Source organism: Aquarana catesbeiana, linkage group LG13 (genome assembly GCF_042186555.1).
Source record: "Aquarana catesbeiana isolate 2022-GZ linkage group LG13, ASM4218655v1, whole genome shotgun sequence".
NCBI lineage: Eukaryota > Metazoa > Chordata > Amphibia > Anura > Ranidae > Aquarana > Aquarana catesbeiana.
Window position 1 is genome coordinate 31702431 of NC_133336.1, and position 25602 is coordinate 31728032.

General features: G+C 45.5%; 1 protein-coding gene across 2 annotated transcripts in view; it reads right to left on the bottom strand.

The window, feature by feature from the left end:
- Positions 1–12669: 12669 nt before the first annotated feature.
- Positions 12670–25602, bottom strand: part of POMT2 (protein O-mannosyltransferase 2) — a 52345-nt gene continuing 39412 nt past the window's right edge. Inside the window, exons 21-22 of one of the 2 annotated variants that reach the window (XR_012237049.1) lie at positions 24423–24776; positions 12670–12798 (exon numbers count right to left, since the gene is read on the bottom strand). Coding sequence is in view for 1 of the 2 variants with exons in the window: in XM_073609118.1 (XP_073465219.1) it covers positions 24671–24776 (106 nt within the window). In the remaining variant the exon portion in view is untranslated. Of the gene's footprint in view, positions 12799–12851; positions 24777–25602 lie in introns of those variants that run through there. The other variant, XM_073609118.1, reaches the window with a different exon arrangement.

Sequence of the window (25602 nt, forward strand, 5' to 3'; positions counted from 1 at the left end):
GGGGGTGTCTTTCCTTGTCCGGAGAACACGATATCTCTCCGGCAGTGTTGCCAACCTACCAGATAGAAATTTACTGACATGACACTCAAAATTTACTGGCACAGACAAGTTTTTACTGGCATTTCCAAAAGTTACAAAATTACAGTTTTAAAGCAGAAGCAAAACCATCCATAAAACAGTTTCATTTCCGGCACGTGCCGGAAATTTAACACTCCCATTGGTTGTGCTCTCAACCAAACTGTCAAACCATCCAATGGCAGGTGTCATAACTGATCACATGTGTAGTATCATGGCAGTTGTAGATTAAACAGAGGCAAAGATGGCAGCTTCCTTGGCTGAAAATGATAGGGGGGTTTACTTACACTTTAAGTGCACATTTCAGTATTTAGGCTACAAACAAGTACAATATGCAATTAGCAAAGTGAGTTAAGGTAGATATTAAGGCAAAAAACATATTTCTTATTTAATTTTGAATATAGTAAATAAGTAAGTATCTCAGGGACAGGACTCCAGAGCAGCGGCAGGCCATCCATAAGGGGCACAGCCCCCCTAATCTCCATGCGGGGCGCCGGACGCATAGCGTTCTATAGGTCTTTTCTTTTTTGCAAAGCACATGATTTGAGCCGGAGGCTCCAATAGGCTTCAAAAAGGGTGGGCTCGAGGAGCAGAGCACTGCGCCCTGAGCCCACCCACTTGTAACAGTAGCGAATCAACAGTTTCCATTGTCTTCCTGCTTCTCCTCCCGGCTAAATCAGAACAGGAAGCAGGTCCTGAGACTGGATTGGCCGGGAGGAGAAGCCGGGGAAGCCGCCCGGGACCTGGATGAGGTAAGTGCGGGGCTGGCGGGCTTGTTTGCCACCCCCCAAAAAAAATGGAGCACCAGCCGCCACTGCTCAGGAGGGCAAGAAATTAGAATGAGCGGCGCACAGACATGAAAATGACTCTCACAGTGACACTGACAGCAGTGTGCAGCAGCACAGATCGCAGTGACAGTCTCCTCACACCCGGTGGTCTTGTCAGTCCAAATAGTACTGACATTCCCGCTCCCGGCAGGCACCGACCACTCCATTCGGCTCCCTTGCACCATAACATCACATGACATGCTCAGGCACCGAATCCGCCAGACCAGCCCCCGAACACACTGTAGCAGGCACTTGAATGGTCTCGGCTGAGCGTCACAGCCTTATTTTTTACTGGCCACATCCTATCACTGGCAGGAGAAAAGCGTCTGTTTTTTTTTTACTGGCTGCCAGTAAAAATACTGACGGTTGGCAACACTGCTCTGCAGGAGGGATTCCCCTGTCAACACTGTCTGTGATGATGGGGGAATCAAGCGATTTTCTCATTGCAGGAAAGCAAATCACTCCTTCTGTGTCCGGTCTAACTGTCTCTGAAATATGATAGACAGAGCAGAGACATAACCTTTAATGGTGATGTGAGCCAAATGCTTGTCCAAACCCAGGGGTTGAAAGAGCCCATGGAGTGTTCACCAGAAGTCTTAACAAGTACCACATCTGTCTGAGCTAGTTCTGAGCAAGGAGGACCACCCAAAGCCCTCCTTCTCAATCCTGTGAAGCAGGATGATACAGTTACAAGGGAGGACAGGCATAGATCAGAGAGTACTGATCCCACTGAGCCACCACAGCATTTGCTGCTTTCTCTAGAGGATCTGTTTGCCTGGAAACTAATTTATCCAGTTTGTAGTTGAACCTAGTGGCCAGCAGGTCCACATCTGCCACCTCCTACCATAGGTCCTGTAGTGACCAGCCCCCCAGATCAGGAGGCTGCCGACAGAAAATGTCTGCATGCCAAGTGTCCACACCTAAGACATAAATGGCACACTGGCATGTGAAGGTCTGCCCATGACAGGATCCACAGGCTTTTGCTGCAGTGAGACTCCTGGTTCCACACTGTTGATGTATGTCACTTCTGTGGCATTTTCTGACTGAATCCGGAGCAGACCACCATCCAGTCAGGAGTTCCAGTATAGCAGGGACAATCAAATTGCCTGAAGTTCCAGAATGCCGGCAGACACAATTCGTCTTACGTCCAGGTCCTTTGCACTGATAAGCTGTCGTCCATTGTAAGGGTCTTTCATAAGACAACCCGGTCTTCGATGCCAGACAAAATTGGTCTGGCCAAAAACTGAACTGGCTTGTGCCATTATGACAGAGTGTTGTGTTGTAGGGGTCTGGATTGGAACTGGGCAAATGGGACGGCCTCAAAAGGAAGCTACTGTCAACTCCAGCAGAAGCAATGAGATGGGCGACTCCTGAGCTGAAGAATCCAGGAGCAGATAGTTTGAAGTTTTTTCTGGGGAAGAAAAACTCTGGTCTTCAGCTATGTCTAGGTTTAAACCCAGGTAGAGTGCTTGGAGTAAGTGATGAGTCAGTTCCAGTAATGATTGCTGAAGGTTCAGGATCAAGCCAAAAATCTGCAAATTCTGGACAGTCAGGGCTACATTGTCCACCAAAACTTGTGCTTACTGTTGTACAGGAGTTTGTATAGATAACCCATGATGGGGATGCCATGAAAGTGCAGCAAGGTTAGCACTGGAGCCAGGACCTTGGTGAATACACAAGGTACAAAAGAATGGCAGGGCAACAACTGGAACTACAGGGTGTCCACAGCAAGGCAAAGGAAACACAGAGCTGCTGGAAAATGGGGACATGCAGGAACAGGTTGATGTCCACAAAGGTCAGAAAGCCTCCTTCAATGAAGGAAAGCTATAACAGACCTGGTGGATTCCATGCAGAATTTCTAAAGGCTAAATAAGGAAATGTAGGTCTTGAGATTTAGGATGGGGCGAATGCCCCCTTTAGGCTTGGAATCTGAACAGATTGGAATATAACCCCTGGAATGTTTCCACCACAGGGACTGGGGCAATTACACCCTGCTCCAGAAAATTCACTGGGGCAACATGGAGATCTGCAAACCTATCTGGTGACAAAGGCAGGTTGGAAGTAATGAACTAGGGATGGGACTGTGAGCAAAATTCTAGCTTGTAGCCCCTGGAAGCCACCCCTAGCACCCAAGATGCTGGTTGCCCAAGTGTACACAAAGGCTAAGAGACATCCCCCACTTTGGAAGGTGGGGGAATAACCTCATGCTGAAGAAGATTTATCTGAATATTTGGGCAGTTAGAAGTCCAGGGGTTTGTGAGCTGAGTGGGAACATGACTTGGATTTGTCTTTGGAAGTTGAGGCCTGAGAATAATTAAAAAGGACTCTACTTGGCTTTCAACAAGGAGTACGTCCTCCCAGACTGAGGTTTAGGGCTTCTTTGCTGGGGAAGATGGGTACTCTTGCGGCTTGTAACATCCTTAATGAGGCTGTCCAGGGCAGCTCCAAATAGACATTGTCTCTCAGACAGCATGAGAGCACTTTTTGTATGCAGATTTGAGGAATGGTGCGCTTATTCCAAAAATAATGTGACAATAAATCATATATAAATAAACCAACCCTGATATGAAATTAATGTAATGGTATATAGATAGAAGTAAAGAAACTCCCATATAAAAAAAAGTCCTTTAAAAGACTTGATACGCCTTAAAACTTCTTAAAGTGCTTCTTCACAATATAACACAGACTTTCAATGATAAGGGACACCACCTCCACCACCAGGTGAATTGCCCGCTCACCTTAGGAGGCGACCCCACTGGGTCTAGTTGTGCCTTTAAGATGTTGTAATTTTAGACGTTCCTGGCGGGTGTGCTGCTGTATTAGGTCTCTTCAGTAGCTGGTGGGGAGGAAAGCCTCGTATTTTCTCTTGTCTACAATTTGTTTAAACCTGCTATACACAAGACAATCATTTTATGAGTGGGCTAATGTCACCTCTAAATAAATCTACTTGTTATATTTACAAATTGAGAAAATACGAGGCTCTCCTCCTCACTATCTACTGAAGAGACCTAATACAGCAGCACATCCCCGGCAGGAACGTCTAAAATTACAACATCTTATGCCGCATACACACGGTCGGACTTTTCGTCTACAAAAGTCCGACAGCCTGTCCGACAGACTTTCAACGTACTTTTGGCGGACTTGCGGCAGACTTTCTTACGAACGGACTTGCCTACATACGATCACACAAAAGTCCGACGGATTCGTACGTGATGACGTACACCAGACTAAAATAAGGAAGTTGATAGCCAGTAGCCAATAGCTGCCCTAGCGTGGATTTTTGTCCGTCGGACTAGCACACAGACGAGTGGATTTCTGGGTCCGGCGTAGTTACGACGTAAAGATTTGAAGCATGTTTCAAATCTAAAGTCCGTCAGATTTGAGGCTGGAAAAGTCCGCTGAAAGTCCGCTGAAAGTCTGGGGAAGCCCACACACGATCGGATTTTCAGCCAGCTTTAGCCTGTCGGCGTCCGTCTGACTTTTGTAGACGACAAGTCCGACCGTGTGTACGCGGCATTAAAGGCACGACTAGACCCAATGGAGTCGCCTCCTAAGGTGAGCGGGCAATTCACCTGGTGGTGGAGGTGGTGTCTGAAAGTCTGTGTTATATCATGAAGAAGCACTTTAAGAGGTTTTAAGACTATCAAGTCTTTTAAAGGACTTTTTTTATATGGGATTTTCTTTAATTAGAGACATTTTTTTTTAAGTTACACTTTGAGTTGTATAATTAAACGAAAATATATACTTTCTGTATAGCTATTGAGAAGCCTCGTTTTCCATATTTGTACATCTTGTTTCCATACAAACTCATTGTATGATAACTTGTACTGTATTATTCTCAATAAAATATTTGAAAGAGGGACTTTCTTTATCTGTATACCATTACATTCATTTCATATCACGGTTGGTTTGTCACATGTGTGTGTATATTGTAATTGCTTATATGATTTATTGTCACATTATTTTGCAAAAAGCGCACCATTCCTCAAATATGTTTTTATTGTAGTACAAAGATCACTTTTTAATGGTGCAGCTGTTCTTTGAAATTTACTTTTTATATGCAGGTTACACAGCCAAACACTTCAGCCAGAATGTCCTTTGTATGTTTACTGACAAGAGGCCCATTTAGGAGAGAAGACAGGAGACCTTCAGCAAACCCATCCACGTTGTAGTTTAGCGTTGTTGACATGAGCTTTAGATGCTTGATCATCAAGGCATTATATGTCACAGCCAAGACAGGTTATAGTGCAAGGCCCATACTTGATCCCCTTCAGTTTGGATTCCACCCTGAACACTCCACAGAAACCGCTCTCCTAAAACTCACAAACGATCTGCTAACAGCTAAATCCAATGGACACTATTCTGTACTCTTACGCCGCGTACACACGATCAGACTTTGCGTCTACAAAAGTCCGACAGACGCCGACGGACTAAAGCTGGCTGACAATGCGATTGTGTGTAGGCTTCCCCGGACTTTTAGCGGATGGACTTTAGATTTGAAACATGCTTCAAATCTTTACGTCGTAACTACGCCGGACCCAGAAATCCGCTCATCTGTGTGCTAGTCCGACGGGCAAAAACCCACGCAAGGGCAGCTATTGGCTACTGGCTATCAACTTCCTTATTTTAGTCCGGGGTACGTCGTCACTTACGAATCCGTCTGACTTTTGTGTGATCGTATGTAGGCAAGTCCGTTCGTAAGAAAGTCTGCCGCAAGTCCGCCAAAAGTCCGTCGAAAGTCTGTCGGACAGGCTGTCGGACTTTTGTAGCCGAAAAGTCCGACCGTGTGTACGCGGCATTAGACCTCTCTGCTGCTTTTGACACAGTGGACCACCCCCTCCTCCTCAAAACTCCAAACACTCTCTGCCTTTGGTCTCCATGACTTTACTCTTTGCTGGTTCTCAACCTATTTATCCAACTGCACCTTCAGTGTCACTTACAACTCAACTTCCTCCTCTCCTCTCCCTTTCTCTGTCGGGCCCCCCCTCCCCCTCAAGGTTCTGTTCTCGGACCTCTGTTATTCTCCATCGACACTTCCTTCCTGGGTCAGATAATAGCTTCCCATGGCTTTCAATACCATTTCTATGGTGACGATACCCAAATCTAGCTCTCTACCCCTCAGCTCACTTTCAGTTTCCTCACATATCACTAATTTACTAACAGATTTATCAGCCTGGATGTCACACCACTTCCCCAAACTTAGTCTATCCAAAACTGAGCTCATGATTTTTCCTCCCCCACGTACCTCTTCCCCTGATTTCTTTGTCAAGATCAATAGCACTACCATCAGCCCGTCCCCGCATGCCAGGGATCTAGGTGAAACCCTGGACTCTGAACTATCCTTTTAGCCCTACGTCCAAACACTTTCCAAATCTTGCCGCCTCAATCTCTGCAACATCTCCAAAATACGCCCCTTCCTAACCAATGACTCCACAAAGCTCCTAGCTCACTCTCTGGTCATCTCCCGCCTCGACTACTGCAACTCCCTCCTCTTGGGATTACCTTTACATAGGCTATCCTCCCTTCAGTCTATCATTAATGCTGCTGCCAGACTCATCCACCTTACCAACCGCTCAGTGTCTTCTACCCCTCTCGGTCAATCCCTCCATTGGTTTCCACTCACCTAACAAAATTAATTCAAAATTCTAACAATTTACATAGCTATGCACAACTCGGCCCCAAGCTACATCACTAACCTAGTCTCAAAATACCAACCTACTCGTTCCCTTCGTTCCTTCCAAGACCTCCTGCTTTCTAGATTCCTCATCACCTCCCAGGCTCGCCTCCAGGACTTTTCCCGAGCCTCTCCTATCTTATGGAACTCCCTACACCAATCTGTCCGATCTCCTACTCTGCTTGCTTTTAGATGATCCCTGAAAAAGCCTTCTCGTCAGAGAAGCCTATTCTGCCTTCACCTAACAACTGTACTTTTACTTTCTCCATCAAATCATCCCCCACAGTTATTACCTTTTTCTTCACTTGACCCTCCCTCCTAGATTGTAAGCTCTAACAAGCAGGGCCCTCTGATTCCTCCTGTATTGTAACTCTACTGTATGCCCTCATGCTGTAAACTGCTGGGCAAACTGTTGGCGCTATATAAATCCTGTATAATAATAATAATTATCAGAAAGAACAGAGCTTTGGAAAGGCAATTTGTTCATGTAGTCCTGAAGACTGGTTCATCCACCACAGGGATGGTTCACAGTCACAGACCTCATACTGCTGGATCCACATAGGGGGCAATCCACTTTTTGACAAAATCCTCCTTAAATGGGCATTGGGGTGTTATACACGAGACAAACAATTTGCTGGGATTCTTCCAGTCTTAATAAAAAAATCTTGAGAAGAGCGAGGAAGGTCCTGGAATCTCTAAAAGACAGTATTGGTGGAAGCTGCAGGCTAATCCTCAAGTTTTAAAGGCTAAGTTCGCCTATTTAGGGCGAAACATGTAACATGTTCCTAAGCACCTGCTGACCACCCCCAGAGACCCCCCCCCCCCCCTCATCCCCGCTTCCGTGATAGTGTGCAGGGGATCCTCTCCCTCCGCAGCCACTGTCACATTTGAATCCACCTGCATCATTCATTCACAGAGATCTTTGAATGTACTACCAGTTTCATCTCCCACCATGGCAGACAGACTTGTACTTCTGAATGGACTATGAGTGCGGTAACCAGCTCACTTGTAGTCCACTGACACTTTCTCCAGTCTTCTAACTGAAAGCCCATACACAGAGGTTCGGGCAGAGAACTGTGGGTAGTGTCTGCAATAGACTGACATTGTACCCACAATATTCTGATTGCAGATGCAATGCTTTGCAGGCTCTTGTATAAAAATAAATAAATTAGAAATGCAAAAACTTGCATTTGTTTATATTTTTTTAAGGTGAACCAAGCCTTTAAAGGTTTTGTGCATCGCATCAATAGTGGTCGAAATAATCAAGGTTTTGAAGTAATGGCAGAAAACCAGAAGACTGGTGATTCTTCTCTTTTAGGCTCTTCTGTTGAGGACATAGACACATAAAGCCTCAAAGGCCACTAAGGTCACTAGCTGATCTGATTAGGATTCTGCAGTGGAAGGTGATCAGAACCAGTAATCATCTATTTAGCCCATAAACTTCTGCATGACTTCAGTAAAAGTCACCCAAAAGACAGAGTTGAGGAGGCGGCAACCCCATTTAAACATGTGCAGAACGAAAAAAAATTAGTTTTTTTTTGTTATTTACATAAATTTGTTTAGTTAAATTAGTTGAATCCATTTTCGGAAATCGTATTGTTTATTTGTATTCTGATCGATTCAAATTTTCGGAATTTGAATAGTTTGAATCAATTTAGAATAGTTTTCTACTTCTAGAAGTTTTCGAATTCAAATAGTTTTAAAATGTGAAATAATTTAAAATTCGGATTTGAATGGTTTTCAAATTCAAATAGTTTTCCATTTTCCAAAGAGAATAAAATAGAATAGACAATAAAAGAATATAATAGAAAAAATATATAATATAATAGAAAATAATATAACAGAATTAATAGAATAGAATATAGTAGGGTAAAACAAAACAGAATAGAAAATAAAAGAACAGAATAGAAATAGAATAGAATAAAATAGAAAGAATATAACCATCTTCTGAAATTCGAATAGAAAAGATTATAATTCAAAAAACAATAGAACAAAATAGAAATAATAACCGTTTCCCAAAATTCAAATAGAATAAATTCTAATTTGAAAAGAAAAGAATAGATTAGACTGGGAAGATGGTTATATTCATTCTATTATGTTGCTTTTTCTATACTATTTTGTTATTTTCTATTCTATTCAAATTTAAATTGATTCTAACAGAATAGAATAGAAAAAAGCAACAGAATAGAGTGAATATAACCATCTCCCCAGTCTAATCTATTATTTTCTATTCAAATTAGAATTGATTCTATTTGAATTTTGGGAAATGGTTATATTCTATTGTTTTTGCATTCTATTCTTTTTCTATTTATTTATTTATTCTATTCTATTCAAATTTCGGAAGATGGTTATATTCTTTCTATTCTATTTTATTGTTTTTTCCATACTATTTTGTTATTTTCTATTCTATTCAAATTCAAATAGAATTTTGGCAAATGGTTATATTCTTTCTATTCTATTTTTTTTTTATTCTATTCTTTTCTCATCTATTATAGTCAATTTTACTCTTTTTTTCTATTCTTTTTTTATGTATTCAAATTTATTCTTTTTGAAATTTGAATTTCAGAAGATGGTTATATTCTAAATGTATTCTATTCTTTTTTTACTCTATTCATTTCTATTCTATTATGTTCTATTTTGTTTTTTTTGTTTTACTCTATTATATTCTATTTTATTTTCTGATATATTCTTTTCTATTTAATTCCTTTATTTTCTATTCAATTTTATTCTCTTTTGAAATTCAAAAACTATTCGAAATTGATTTGAAAACAATTCGAATCTACTGAATTTCTTCAAAATTTTTTTTTTTTGCTATTTCGAATTCCTTTAAAATTCGTAAAATCAGATACATCCGAATTTCCGAAAAATGAAAAGGAAAATTCGTCCGAATTTCAATTCGGAACGAAACGAACTGCACATGTCTACAAATGATGCTGAGGAAGACTCCAAAGGCAAGGATTCTAGCAGAAAGCAATATTCCAGGCCACCAGTGTCAAACACTACAGGGGTGCACGGCAGGCAGTACTGGAACAGTTAGTGGACCAGGTGCAGCAAGACTATCTCTCGTGTATCTAAAACTGAGCATGTTGGAGTGTAAGTATAGCTAAGGGGGCAAGGCTAGGCCTTAGATACTCATGCAACTGGCAGCTGGGCAGCAGGGGTAGGGTAAGGAAGCCAAAAGTGACCCTGTCACTGTAAGGGCTCATTTACACTTGCTTCGGCTTCAACACACATTAACAGCTAGTTTACACTTGCTTTGAAACAAGGCTTCGGAAAACACTTTGTTAAAGCTCTCTGAATGCCAGTCAAAACTCCTGTCACTAAATAAAATGGTTAGTTTATAGTCCTGTTTACACCTTGCTTTTGCTTCGGCTGCGCTTCAAAGATTATACCCCATGTAGCTTTAGTGGTGGTTCAAAGAGTCTTCAAAGCCTCCATAAAAGTCTATGGCAAAGCTCACTTGAAGCCTCACCGAAGCCCAACCAAAGCCCCAAAGGTTTATCAAAGCCCCATTGAAGCCTCATTAAAGCTTCACCAAAACCTCATCGAAGCCCCACCAAAGACTCATCAAAGCACCAAGCAAAAGCAAGGTGTAAACAGGACTGTAAGCTAACCATTATATTTAGTGACAGGGGCTTTGACTGGTGTTCAGAGAGCTTAAACAAAGCCTGTCCGAAGCCATGTTTTGAAGCAAGTGTAAAGTAGCCCTAAGTGGAGAGTTCCACGTGTCATTTGCAATCAGGAGCAGTACTGGCAAGTTGCTTACTCAACGCCGAATGGTGCAAAAGAGGGCATGAAGCACACACATGTAACCCACTATTAGATTGTAAGCTCTTCTGAGCAGGGCCCTCTTAATCCTCTTGTATTTTATTGTGTTGTAACTGTATTGTCTCCTTTAATATTGTAGAGCGCTGCGTAAACTGTTGGTGCTATATAAATCTTGTATAATAATAATAATAACTCCCCCCAGCCAATTACATCAGCTCTCAGTCCCTTGGTGTTAACCCCTTCAGGCTAGCCCTGCAATGTCCAGTACAGAGGGGTCTGGTACTCCCAAGTCAAGCTGAAGAATGTCCGGTCCAAATACCTGAAAATATAGACCAGCTCAGCAGCAATGTAGCAGGAATCTTGACTGAGGAAAAATCTTAAAGAAAATAGCTAGTAAAAAATAAATAAATAAAAATAACCTTTTCATAATGGGAGGAGTCATTCTGGGCTGGCCCATCATTTTTCGGTTTATCAGGGTCCAATGCTTCTGTAGGTGGCAGCATAATCTGACAGTCTATATTTCTGGGTCTCATCGAACAAGAACCAGAAATAAATTTGGTTGGGATAATAAAAAGAGATTGTAAAGTGTGCCCTCCACCAGTCACACTATGCACTCACCTCCCGAGATGACCCTCATGGGGCTGTAGTTGCCCGCGTTTCGTCACTGCCCATGTGACTTTATCACGAGGTGTGACCTCGTGATAAAGCACGTGGGCAGTGACGAAATGCGGCAGGGCGGAGCTTGTGACGTCATCACATACTACTAGGAAGTATACAGTTACCCACTAGGGTTACTAGGGATGCAGATGTTTAATTGATCCTAGGGGCCCAATCCCCATTGTACAGAACGAATCACCTGCATGCACCAGGGCTAGTGCATTCATAAATTTGAGTGGAATGTTTATCTTTTAAATAAAAATAGAGTTTACAATTCTACACTGTCAGTTTCCTCTTTACCCTTATGATACCATTGCTGAGGGATGGCACATAAGGGAACAGGAGTCCATCCATTGGAGCTTAAAGACAACCGGATTTATACCCCTAAAGGGAAGGTACAACTCGACCCCATGAGGGTCATCCCAGGAGGTGAGAACATAGTGTGACTGGTGACTTCCAGATGCTTTTCTGCATGCGCGTTTTTGGTGTGTTCCAGATGCAGTCCAGTGCTTTTTTTTTTTTCCTGCCCTCTTTTTTTCTTCACCTTAAATAAGGACATGTGTGTTCCAGTGCATTTTTGGTGCCTTTTTGATGTGTTTTACTGCGTCCAGTAGTCCAGGGCAGGAAAAATGCAGCATGTTCTACTTTTTTTTCTGGAACTGCAAGCACTGGTGTGAACTATGCCATTGAAAACCATATAATCTACTTACCATGCGTTTTTGATGCAGAAAAAAAAACGTACTGGACTGGACTTTTTTTGGTTGAACTTGATGGACTTGTGTCTTTTTTCAACCTAACTATGTAACTATGAATGTGGTGTGAACTGGCCCTTAGTTTGGGGTTCTTCACCTGTGAGGTAGCGCTTCACTTTGGATCTTGGTTACCAAACATTTCCATACTTACCTGCTCAAGCGGCCATGAACCTCCTCTTCTTGGGTCCCCCGTCGGTGCTTCTGGCTCCTCCTCTCTGTCCACTGCCCCTACTGAAAGCCGCTCGACATGGGGGCACTTGTGTGCGCTCGCTCCCGAGCCCCGCTGCTGCGTCCCTTGACACAGACAGCGGAACTCGGCCCCGCCACTAGCTTTGATTGACAGCACAGGGAGCCAATGGCTCCCGGTGCCCCAGCAAAGCCAGTGAGACCCAGAAGTGATGGGAGAGAAGAGCTGCAGATGTGCACAGCGCTGGATCGAATGAGGGCTCAGGTAAGCATGGGGGGGCCAAAATCAATGCCCAAACCTTTTTTACCTTAATGAAACAAATGCATTAAGGTAAAAAATGTTAAGGCTTTAGAACCACTTTAAAAGCTAGGACTGGCATGTGGATCATGTGAGTATTTTGGCTCCATAGTTGGAATGCAGCAACCCCTAGCCAGAAGATGAATTGTTACCCTGATCATGTGTCTAGGTAAATTTTACAGGATATGTTGTTAAAATATAAGGGCTACAGGGTCCCATGCTGATGCCACTGCAAACCTTCATCATTGTACAGGAGGATCCAAAATTTTTCATAATTGTACAGGAGGATCTCACTTTGGTGTCATTATATAGGAAAATCTACATAGAACATACCACCCCTTATTCTTCCCACACAAGGAACTTATCAAATTACCCCAAAATGGGTAAACAACGTGGCTGGCAGTTTTCATGTATTTTATTAATTGCCTCTCTTGGAGATGGTGTCCTGATGTGTGGTGCAGGAAAGTGATGGCGGATCTCTATGCGTAATGTGGCCCCTCCTGGAGCCGCTGTCACATCCAGCTCCTGATCTGCCATGGTAGGAGGTGATGGTGGATCCTTCTGTGTAATTCAGAAATGTTATGTTCAAAAGGATGCCAAAGAAGAAATCAGGACACTTTGCAGAAACTATTTTATTAGAAATCTCTGTGGAGTTACAGTGTGCCGTGTTACTGACAAATACAAAAAAAAAACAAAACTTTGACAGGGTTTTAGTGTTTTTCAAAGACTTGGGGACATTTCACTGGTCAGTAAGGCAGTAATAATGATAGATCTTCAGCAATATCTGACATCTGCTGAGGATGCGGGGAGCGAGAAGGAAGAACCAATTCAACACCACTGCCTTCCTCCCCCCACAATTCCCCATCAAAACTAAACAGCACTCGTGATTGGTGGAAGGACAAGAGGGCTCAGGGGTGATCAGTGGAAGGACAAGAGAGCTCAGAGGTGACCGGTAGAAGGACAAGGGGGCTCATAGGTGACCGGAAGGACAAGGGGGCTCATAGGTGACCGGTGAAAGGACAAGGGGGCTCATAGGTGACCGGTGAAAGGACAAGGGGGCTCATAGGTGACCGGTGAAAGGACAAGGGGGCTCATAGGTGACCGGTGAAAGGACAAGGGGGCTCATAGGTGACCGGTGAAAGGACAAGGGGGCTCATAGGTGACCGGTGAAAGGACAAGGGGGCTCATAGGTGACCGGTGAAAGGACAAGGGGGCTCATAGGTGACCGGTGAAAGGACAAGGGGGCTCATAGGTGACCGGTGAAAGGACAAGGGGGCTCATAGGTGACCGGTGAAAGGACAAGGGGGCTCATAGGTGACCGGTGAAAGGACAAGGGGGCTCATAGGTGACCGGTGAAAGGACAAGGGGGCTCATAGGTGACCGGTGAAAGGACAAGGGGGCTCATAGGTGACCGGTGAAAGGACAAGGGGGCTCATAGGTGACCGGTGAAAGGACAAGGGAGCTCATAGGAGACCGGTGAAAGGACAAGGGGGCTCATAGGTGACCGGTGAAAGGACAAGGGGGCTCATAGGTGACCGGTGAAAGGACAAGAGCGCTCATAGGTGACCGGTGAAAGGACAAGAGCGCTCATAGGTGACCGGTGAAAGGACAAGAGCGCTCATAGGTGACCGGTGAAAGGACAAGAGCGCTCATAGGTGACCGGTGAAAGGACAAGAGCGCTCATAGGTGACCGGTGAAAGGACAAGAGCGCTCATAGGTGACCGGTGGAATGACAAGATTTCTCAGAGGTGACTGGTGGAAGGACAAGACCGCTCAGAGGTCATTGGTGTAAGAACAAGACTGCTCATCAATGATTGGTGGAAGGACAAGATCGCTCAGAGGTGACTGGGGGGACAAGATTGCTGAGAGCTAATTGGTGGGAAGAGAAGAGCACTTAGAGCTGATTGATGAAAGGACAAGACTGCTCAGAAATGGTAAGTGGAAGGAGGATTGGTCAGCTGGATTTTAGCATAGTATGGAAAGTATTGAGGTGACAGTTTGCGTGATTTTATTGCACCTGTCTCTGTGATTCAGTCGATGTTCATACTGCAAATTAAAACCCACTCTGCAATCCCATTTATTTGAATCTACGATTGCTATAATCATATCTGTGTACGGTAAGATTCCTCACCTTCGCCAGCTTATAATCTGCTCATCTTGACTGGACAGAATTAATCTTATAATAATAATCATTATATAGTACAGGAAGCGCGCGTGGCCAGTGTCCACGGGGAATGCCTTTTACTGGCACACCTGCATGCTTTCTGAATGCGGCTAGCAAGGGGTTAAAGGCGTTAGGTACAATTACCGGCAGAGCATCCTGCCCGCTGTAATTAGTCCTCTTCAGCTAGCGGAAGGCAGGCGGCTCTGGTCCCTTCTAATCTATTTCTCTTTTCCCGTCCTGGGCTCATTCCCATGGCAACCCCATCCAGTGACCACGGGCGGCTGGGAGGAGGGGGGGGGGGCAGGCTGGAGAAAAGCCCTATGTGCAGGTTGTTACATGGAAGGGTTAATGCTCAGAGGCCAGCATGGAGCCCGAGAGGATGGCAATGATGGGAGAGACTCTGTGCATGATAATGTATTATCAATATTTACTGAGCCACAGAGCCTACCATCAGCTGTGTCGTGCCATGCCATGTCCACCGTGCTATGCAGTCCTATGCCCTCGTCAGACTAAATCATTCAATAAAGATATGTCAGCAGTAAAAGGGCCTTACAATGCCATCTGACCGTACAAACTGAAAAATCAATAAAATTATATTTGTAAAAGAAAAATTGATCTCCAGTAAAAATGTAGAATGTAGGCTGGCCACAGTGCACTTCCTAGATACCCAGGAAAACCGCCGCTCCCAAGTCCATGATCTGTCCTTATCTGTGGGCACAGGTGCCAGCTAAATAGAGCACCCCCTCCCATGCCATAATGAAGAAGACCAACCGCACAATGATGACCTCAGCATTGATCAGGGGGTCTCCAAACTTTGTAAACAAAGAGCCAGTTTACTGTCCTTCAGTCTATAGTGGGGCCTAGTGTCAGTGGGAGTAAACAATGCATCTTAGGTATTGGGGGGAGGAATAGTGCCCTGTTGTTGGCATCAATGTGAGGCAGCCTTTTTCAACCAGGGTGCCATGGGCTTTTCAGGGGTGCCTTGGAAAAATGCAAAAATTGCCTTAAACTGCCCAAAATTGTCAGCATGCTGGCAGGTGGATCTCGTCTGCATTTTTAAGTTAAGCCTCGTACACACGAATTTTGGCCAACCGAGCGTCTGATTTTTGTCAAATGGGCGTGTGCCAGGATCTTGTCTTGCATACTAACGGTACACAATTGTCGTGCCACAAACACGAACGTAGTGACGTACTACAAGGAATTTCAGCTCTTGAGCGCCACCCTTTGGGCCCCTTCTGCTTGTGTTTGGTGAGCATTGATTTCCGAGCATGCGCGTTTGTACTTTCGACTTTTGTGTGACGGATTTGTGTACTGACCATACGAAAATCTGACAACAGACCATTGTCCGCTGAAAATTTACTAGCCTGTCATCCATTTGTTGGCGGAAAGTTGGACAATTATTGTCAAAAGGAGCGTACTAACAGTAAGATTTTAGAACAACACTCTACTCTGTCAACAGACAATCCCCTGCCAAAAATCTACCGTGTGTATGAGGCTTTAGACAGGCCATACATGGTCAAATTCCAAACAAATTTTCTTTTCAAAACCAGAAATTTCATACATTTTGTGATCCGATGATGCCACCATTGATTTTCGAAATTCGACCAACCAAGCCTTTAATTTCACCTCATGTTGCTACAGAAAAGAATTTTCGTGTCTGGGAATCTTCTATTCCATCCTATTCCTTCTATAACCAGTTTCGCCCAGAAGGGCTTAGTTGTAGACTTACTCCATCCAAACCCCTCTCACTAATGTGTTTCACCCAGAAGGGCTTGGTCATAGACCTAGGCTTCATGTACACGGGACGTTGTTTAACCTCTCCTGAACAATTTAACTTGACAGCTAGAATGCGACGTTTAAAAATGTCCGTCCAGACGCGTTTAGTTTTTTTGTTAAAATGAAAAATGTCTGTAAATGAAATGCGTGTTATCGCATTTAGCAGCATTTACAAACTGTTACAGGCATTTGGCGTTTCAAATGCCTCTGAACATCTGTCCTGAACGCATTTTTTTTGTGTTCCAAAAAATGCTTCTAAACTCAACGGTCTAGAAACTACTATAAACGACCCTGTGTACATGTACTGATAAGATAACAGAGGAGAGTTCAGGGGCAGTTGAAAAAAAATGCCCAACTGCTCCTAAACGTCCGTTTACCAGCAGCAGTGTATATGAGGCATTATGCCGTGTACACACGGGCGAACTTTTCGGCATCAAAGGTCAGACGGTCTTTCCGAAGGACTTTCGACGGACTTCCAATGGACTTTCGAACGAACTGACTTGCCTACACACGATCACACCAAAGTCTGACGGATTCATACGTGATGACGTACGACCGGACTAAAATAAGGAAGTTCATAGCCGGTAGCCAATAGCTGCCCTAGTGTCGGTTTTCGTCCGTCGGACTAGCATACAGACGAACTGATTTTTCGCCCGGACTTGAATCCGTCGAAAAGATTTGAAACATGTTTTAAATCTAAAGTACGTCTGATTTTCGACCAAAAAAGTCCGCTGCAGGTCCGATGAAGCCCACACACGGTCGGATTATCTAACGGATTCAGGAGCAGAGAGGAGAGCAGATAGCAGGCTGCTGATGACGGAGGCATGTAAACTGACCACAGTGTCAGGTCTCAGCAGCCATGATACACCGTGGTCAGTTTACAGAGGGGTGGGGAGATACTGGCAGGATTGGCCAGGTTTTTTAGGTGTTACAGGGGGCCAAATGACACAGGACAAGCACTGTGTCATATAACATGGATTTAAAAGGAGCAGGATCCATTTTTGTGGGTTAACAAAAGCTTTAATCTTCCCAGACCCTCCTCACTCTAATGTCTTTCACCCAGAAGGGCTTAGTTGCAGATTTAGCCTGCCCAGGGTCTTCTCTGGTTTCAACCAAAAGGGGTTAGTCATATCTTAGTTGTAGATTTAGGCCCCTTTCACACAGGCAGACCGATCGTATCTGCCTGACAGTTTTTTAGGCAGACCCAATCAGACCATCTATTGCTCTCTATGGTGCGGCGGATGTCAACAGACATGTCAGTTGAAACCCGCCGACATCCAATCAGATAAAGACCGACAGATGGGGATCTGTTCCCTACCTGTCTGGTGGATCGGATGACAGTCGGATGGAAAAGGATAGGTGGTCGGTCTGTTTCCATCCCACTGCCTATAGAGGAAAGTGAGCTGTGTCCGCTCTATATTAGCGGAGCCAACATGGACCAGCTAACGGCCTGATCAGTGGACAGATTCCCCATTGAGCAGGCGGATTCGCTGCCGGAGTCCACCAGTCTGAAAGGGGCCCTAGGGTCCATGCACATTAGGAGCAGGAAAAAATGCCAGAACCTCTGGCAGAAAAAGCCTCTTAAAAAATGCTCATAGTAGCTTGTATTGCACAAGAGTTTAGAAGAGCTTATGGTTTACTTTTATAAGCGTTTTTTCGCAAAACATTCCCCTCTGCTCGTCTTTCAATGTACACCTAAAAACGCCAAAAACTCCAAAGTGCCACGTTGATGAGCGCTTAGTATTTTTCTGCCTGAAAACTCTTCTCAAAACTGCACTTGTGATGTTTTTTTTTTCCTGCCTCTAAACTCTCTTCTTGAAATATGCTTCTAAACGGCCTAATGTGCATGGACACTAAGCTGCTCCTACATGCAGGAAAAAAAAAAACAAAACAAAAAAAAAAAAAAAAAAATGCATAACTCCTGTAGATGCAGCATTTTTTAACCCCAGTGTGCATGTTCTCTTAGTATGCCCAGGCATTCCTTGCTCTAACAAGTTTCACCCAGAAGGCCTTCGTTGTAGACTTAGGCCGGCTACAGATGGGGCAATTTTATTTCCTGGAACCACTGGTTGCAGGAAAGAAAATCCCTCTATTCCCCCATCAACAGTGAGTGTTAATGGGGGAATCCCCCCCCCCCCCCCCGCGGCACCATATATGTTCTCCTGGTGGGGGGGCAGGGGAAGTTGTCCCCGCTGGAAGAACACATTATTGTTCAGACTGGAAAAGCCGCATAATCGCATGTAAAATCTGACAGGTTGGTTGTATCCAAGTTGATCTATTGATCAACTTGAGTACATTCAGCCTGCCCATAAATGGTTTAAATCTTGGCTTGTTCCCACTGAGCTGTCTATGGCCGGCTTTAGTTCACCCAGACTCTTCTCACTCTAATGCGTTTACCCAGATGGGCTTAGGCCGGGCATAGATTGTTTGAATCTCGGCTGGTTCAGCAGGAACCGGCCAAGATTCAAACCATGTGTGGGCAGGCTGAATGTACCAAGGTGATCGATCGATCAACTTGAGTACAACCAACCTGCCAGATTCAGTTGCGATAATCGCTAGCAGCTGCTATAGCTGCTAGCAATAATCCCGGTCTTCCCCCGGCAGGGACGACTCCCCCCCACCGCCAGGAGCAGACAATAGCTCGGCAAGAGAGATTCCCGTCAGCAGTGTCCGTGTTGATGGGAGAATCAAATTTCTTTCCTGCAATCCGTGGCTGCAGGAAAGAAATTTGCACCATCTATGGCTGGCCTTCATGCCAGCGTAGACTGGGCAGCCCTTCTGTGTTCATTATCTGGAACAATAATTAATGCTCATGACATCGGAGTGCAGCCTTCTCTTCAATGTGGCCCAGTGTACTTTCTTCATTGTGGTGCCAGGTGTGGATGAGGCTGCCCAATGACCACAGTCATCTCCTAATCACAAGAGCAATAGCCATCCGGCCTGTGGACAGGATCTGCGATCAATTAACAATGCAAGTTGCAGTCACACACTGAGCAACCTGTCCATATTGTCTGATCAGATCTCAGATGGGTCTCGGTGTACAATATCCTGCAGAGACTGAACAGAAGAGGAAAAGACGCCAGCATGCTGGCCATAAATTAAATATGCATTAGCAGTCTGCCATATGAGCTCGAGCAGCAGAATCTATACCGCACCTGACGCCAAGCTGGGAGAAATGTTAACGGTGAAACAGGCGAAAGTGTCACAATCCTACGGAAATCAGGAGTTATCTACACCAATAAGCCCTTATCCGTGTTTTTTTCCCCCAAGAAATAGGAAACGTTATTTAGCCGCAATGTATCAGCAATACGGCTCCTAATATGGTGGCTGAGAATGTAATCGCCATTTATGGGGGTCCTGGAGGGTGACATAAAATTCTCTGATCAGAGTGCAGAGGAGCGCCGGAGGGGTTAATGTCATGCCAGCAGTGGCGGAGATGGGGGAACGTGTCATGCAGGGCGGACGGAAGACAGCTGTGCTCTTCTGGCCAGATAAAAACTCAGGCATCATGACAGCTTCAACTTCCTAAAATGGCTAAAACTGCCGAGATACAGAGCGTGACCGACTGCTCCTTCGCTGTCTGCCTGACAAACGTGTCACACGTCGTCACAGATCAGTGAGAGCGGGAAACAGGTGGGGGAGGGGGGCAAGACAGTCCTGACATGCAGATAGACATTTACTGGCCAGAAAAAAATAAAAACCCCTGTTTATTGGCCCCTCTGGAAAATGTCATGGTAGTGATTCTGCTGGTGTTGCCCATTGTCAGATGAACATGAAAACATCAGTGGACGTTCCCTTTATAGGTGCTGCTGCCTAGCGCTATAGGCAGTGTCCCATGGCGCACTCTGCAATACCATGACTAATGTACAGGGTACCTCACAATTGTACTCTTGTTTGGAGCTTATCTATAATGGCCGAATCACCCGACGTGTTCGCCAAATAGCTACTCACATGGCAGCGCTCTTACAGTAACACTACGCCTACAATATGGTTTCGGGAATGCTCCAACCCCCTGCACTGGTTGTGATGGTCTTCAACAGGGGTCTCCAAACTGTGGCCCTTAGCTTGCCTTTAGCCAGCCCTTGGGGCACCATGCCATCCAGACACCAATGACGGGGCACCATTCCTCCCACGGACACCAATGACTGGGCACCATTCCTCCCACGGACACCAATGACGGGGCACCATTCCTCCCACGGACACCAATGACGGGGCACCATGCCTCCCACGGACACCAATGACGGGGCACCATGCCTCCCACGGACACCAATGACGGGGCAACATGCCTCCCACGGACACCAATGACGGGGCAACATGCCTCCCACGGACACCAATGACGGGGCAACATGCCTCCCACGGACACCAATGATGGGGCAACATGCCCCCCACGGACACCAATGACGGGGCACCATTCCTCCCACGGACACCAATGACAGGGCACCATTCCTCCCACGGTCACCAATGATGGGGCACTAATCCTCCCTCAGACACCAATGATAAGGTAACCATTACTCAAACTGACACCAATAATGGGCCTCTAATCCTCCCACAAACACCAATGATGGGGCACTAGTCCTCCAACAGATTCCATTCAATCCCTTCCAATGATACCAACAATAGGGCACCATTCACTGTTTGCTCTCACCCACACTACAGTGTTTTCTAATCCCACTGGTCACAGTCTGGCCCCTCTAAAGCCTCAAGGACGGTTAACTGGCCCTTTGTTCAGAAGGTTTGAAAACCCCTGGTCAATTAAGCCTAGTACACACTAGTAGTTTTTTTTTTCGTTCAACCCAGCGGGGCTGAACGAAAAAAAAAAAAAAAACCTGACAGCTCAGGAGGAGCACTGTACTAACTATCCAAACTATCTCCCTTGCTGAGCTATTGTGTTCTGACAGGGGGAATGGGGGAATGCACCCCCCACCCCCCCGTCAGAACACTCCGGTCACCTCAGTCACTGGCTGAGAGCACTAATCAGGAGTCGATCCGCAGACCTTTTCAGTCATGCTCCTTCGGACTGACTCCAGTACAACACGGTCCAGAAACGCACCAGCACCTTTGCAGCCATAGTGCTATTTGCTGGGTGTTTGGTGTGCTTCTGTACCTTAAAGAAGGGATGGGCTGCCCTTCAGTCCACCTGCCTGCATTTATCCATTAGAATGCATGTGCCTCCACTGTGGGGACACTCATATTTTAGTGTTAGGACCACAGATATTAGGGTGCCGTGACAAGGCTCTGTGGCTTACGCATGCATTTGCAAATGCGTGCGGACTAAACCCCTGTTTTTAACGCGTACTGTTAGACAGGTCAATTTGGTTGTCTGCGAGCTGGTGGTAAGTAGGCTTTGTTTTTTTCCTGGGCATTCCCCAGGCTTTGTTTGCATCCAGTACAACACGGGCCAAATGTCAGCCAGTTTCTATTGAACCGGTGGATGCCGCCCAACATTTGGCCCATGTGTACTAGGCTTAAGGAAGATTTATCTTCTTTACTCTCAGAGATCTACTCAGTGCAAACTGAATAAGTAAAAAAGAGTGAGCCCATCCTTACTACAAGGCAGGGCTTTCTAATTCTATCGTCACAGAGTACAGAGACGGGTGGTGGGGTATTAGTGGAAGGGGAGAGGGAGATAGTTCTATAGAGGAAGGGGGGGGTCAGCGTTTGCCATTACCCCCATACGCATGCAAACGCTAGTACCGGCAGCACTGGAGAGTACCAACGGTGCATGTCAATGGGCTAACTGCACTGCAGCTATGGCCCCCAGACACAACTACATGCAGATTTTACTCTACATGTCTGTACGCTCTACTAATGTAAAGCCTTGTGCCAAAGCCGGTATTGTTAGGAGAGGGCTTTTTTTGATGTGAGACGTGGGGGTAGACATGGGGTTAATGGGGCTTGGTTTCTCCTATCAGTGTGATGGTGGGGGAAGGGGGCAGGGTTTAGTGTTCTCTATACATTAGTGTTTTGAATTAGTGTGTATGGGGGCCATTGTCTTCTATTAGTGTTGGAAGGGGGATCTTTTGCGATGCGAGACAGGAAGGAAAGGGGAGGGGGGGGATTAGAGTTCTTTATCAGTGTAGACGTTGTTGGTGGTGGTTGGGGGTGTATTGTTCTTGATCAGCATGTGTGAGAGAAGGGAGGTTAGAGTTCTTTATCAGTGGGGGAGAGGTTAGTGTTTTGTATCAGCTTGGGGGGTGATTAGTGTTCTCCATAAGTGTGATGGGGATGTGGGCAATTGAAGAGGGGGAATCAGTGCATACACAGTTCAAGGGCTCCTACACAGAGTTGTCACCCACATTACAGCCTTAACGTGGTTGTAAAGGCACACCTTCATGCATTTTGTATGCAGCAGCCCTCCCTAATACTTACCTGAGCCCCCTCTCGATCCTTGCCTCTCCAGGACTTGCACTCCTTTTGCTTCCCGCTGCTGTCAATCACAGCCAGTGAGCCAATCAGGAGACAGAGGTGGCAGGGCTGAGCCATGGCTCTGTGCGTGAATGGACACACAAAGCTGCAGCTCGGGAGCGCACCTGCTTGGGTACTCCCAGAGCAAGCTGCTTGCTGTGGGGGCACCCGGCAGGAGGGATGAGCTAGGAGCACCAGCGTGAGACCTGAGAAGAGGAGGATCCATGCTGCTCTGTGCAAAACCAATGCATAGAGCAGGTAAGTATAACATGTTTGTTATTTAAAAAAAAAAAACAAGGCTTTAATATCGCTTTAAGTTCACCTTTGGAACGCGTTACATTTTTAGAGTGAAACATGTTCCAGCATCTGCAGCCAGTCACCCCCTGTGACAGCTGGCAAAAGATCTTCTTGCACCCGCTGTTACAACTTGAAAATAGTGGGGCAGTGTGGGGCTCCGCCCACGTGGCTACGTCATTCATTCAGTTTCCTGTGAATGAATGCATACAAGTGCCGCCAGCCATTGCTGATGGCTTGTAGTTCTCCATGAACTAGGAGGGCCCTGGTGAGCGCTCTCGTAGTCCATTGATCTTCCTGCTCTCAGGTGACTATCCTGAGAGTCTGCAGGGGCCTGAGATCGCACCCACTGCTTATCGTAAGTGCAATGCTCTGCAGACTCCTGAGACAAAAAAAGTAAATTACATGTTTTTAACCTGAAAAAAAAAAAATTGCCTTTTATTTACTTATTTATAAAAGGTGAACTTAAGCCGGGTACACAATCCAGTTTTTTTTTTGTGCAACCCCATGGGTTGCACGAAAAAAAAAAACTGACAGTTCCGGTCAGGAGCCGCTGTACTAACCATGCGAGGTTAGTCCAGCGATCTCCCCTGCTGAGCTGTTGTGTTCTGACAGGAGGTCGGCCCCCCACCAGAACACTTAAATCAGCGCTCTCTGCCACTGGCTGAGAGCGCTGATTGGGAGTCGGACGGCTGCTGGTTTTCCACCATGCACGTTCAAACAGAAGCCGGCTTCCGTCGGACAGACCGACATACACACGGGCAGAATGTCGACCAATCTTTTTTGTACCGGCAAATGTCTCCCGACATTCTACTTGTGTGTACGGGGCTTTAGCCTTTAAACCATGTTAGGATAATGCAGATATAGCGATAAAATCTGTCCACACAGCACTGCAGCCAAGAGTAACCCTAGGCCCCTTTCACACTGGGGCGGCGTCGGCGGTAAAGCGCAGCTATTGTTAGCGTTGCTTTACCGTCGGTATTCGGCCGCTAGCGGGCCGGTTTTACCCCCCGCTAGCGGCCGAGAAAGGGTTAAAAAACCACCGCAAAGCGTCTCTGCAGAGGCGCTTTGCCGGCGGTATAGCCGCGGTGTCCCATTGATTTCAATGGGCAGGGGCAGTGAAGGAGCGGTATACACACTGCTCCTTCACTGCTCCGAAGAAGCTGCTAGCAGGACTTTTTTTTACCGTCCTGCTAGCGCACCTCCCTCAGGGCTTTCACATTGGAGACAAAGCAGCGGCACTTTCGGGTCGGTTTGCAGGCGCTATTTTTAGCGCAATAGCGCCTGCAAACCGCCCCAGTGTGAAAGGGGCCTTAGTCCTTCCTGGCACACCTCTGCACCCCACGGATGATATGACTGGGTAAGGATAGAGGACAATGACCGCCCACCTACACTGATAGAGGACACTGAAACCCCCCCCCCCCCAATTGAGAAAAATTCTTCTGCACTTGCATCTAAGTCATAAAGAAAAGAAAATGAAAGGGAAACAAGTAACCGGCAGTGTTGTGAGTTTGGGGTGGGGCAGGTAAATTTAACGGTGTCTTACCCCAAATCTGGAGGACAGACGCCTCCTGCTGGCAGTGAACAAATCTGAGTTTAGCAGCAATATAGTTTGTATCCATATAGCGTCCATACAGCGTTCTGTGCGCTCAACTGTTTCCCGAATATGGCTGGTCGCACATTACAGTCTAGAAAGGCTCCACAATATCTACATCCAGGTGCAGCATCTCCACCGCCAGGACTGAGCCGGAGACCCCCCCAAAGCACAGAGGTCTGCAAGAAGCACCGTGGGACCTAGAACTCCCATGAGTCCATCCACCGCAGCCCTGACATGGGACTGTCCTGCTTGTCTGCCAGGGGCCCCTCCATTCCATACGACAGGGGCTGAAAGAGGTAGAAGCTGGAAGAGAAGGAAGGACGGGCATTAGGGGAAGAATCCCACACAGATTCAGAGGGAGGAATTCATATTCTGGGCCCCGGAAAATTTTTGGTTGTATTTGTTCAACTACGTTATCCACTTCAGCTCCAGAAGATTTTTACCCCCTTAATGACAAGGCCTTTTTCTGCCATTGAGAACGGCGCTACTTTAACTGGTAATTGCACCATCATACAACGCTGTAAAACAAATAAAATTTGTGTCCTAGTTTTCACACAAATAGAGCTTTCTTTCAGTGGTATTTGATCACCTATAGTTTTTTTTTTAACATCTAATAAAAAAATAAAAGATGTAAAAAAAATCTAATTTTTTCATAAATTTTGGCCAAAATGTATTTGTTACATGTCTTCGGTAAAGAAAAAAAATCCCAATACGTGTACAGTAAAACCTTGGATTGCAAGCATAATTTGTTCCAGAAACATGCTTGTAATCCAAAACACTTGTAAATCAAAGCGAATTTCCCCATAAGAAATAATGGAAACTCAATTGATTCGTTCCACAACCATTAATTCATAAATCCTTCAGTTTATAGTCCATATAAAAAGATTATAGCAATGTGACCAGATTGTGTAACCATAAAATGTCCATCAACAAATGGCAGCCTCCACAAGGGGATTAGAAGCAGGAGCTACAAAGTATAAAAGAGAAGAGAGGCGCCTCTAAGTGTAGCAATATGTTGCTAAATTATGTACCTTCATTAAATGTAACCATATTGCTACACTTAGAGGCGCCTCTCTTCTCTTTTATTACTCAGTTGTGACATGACTCTACTTGTATATGAAGTCAGAAT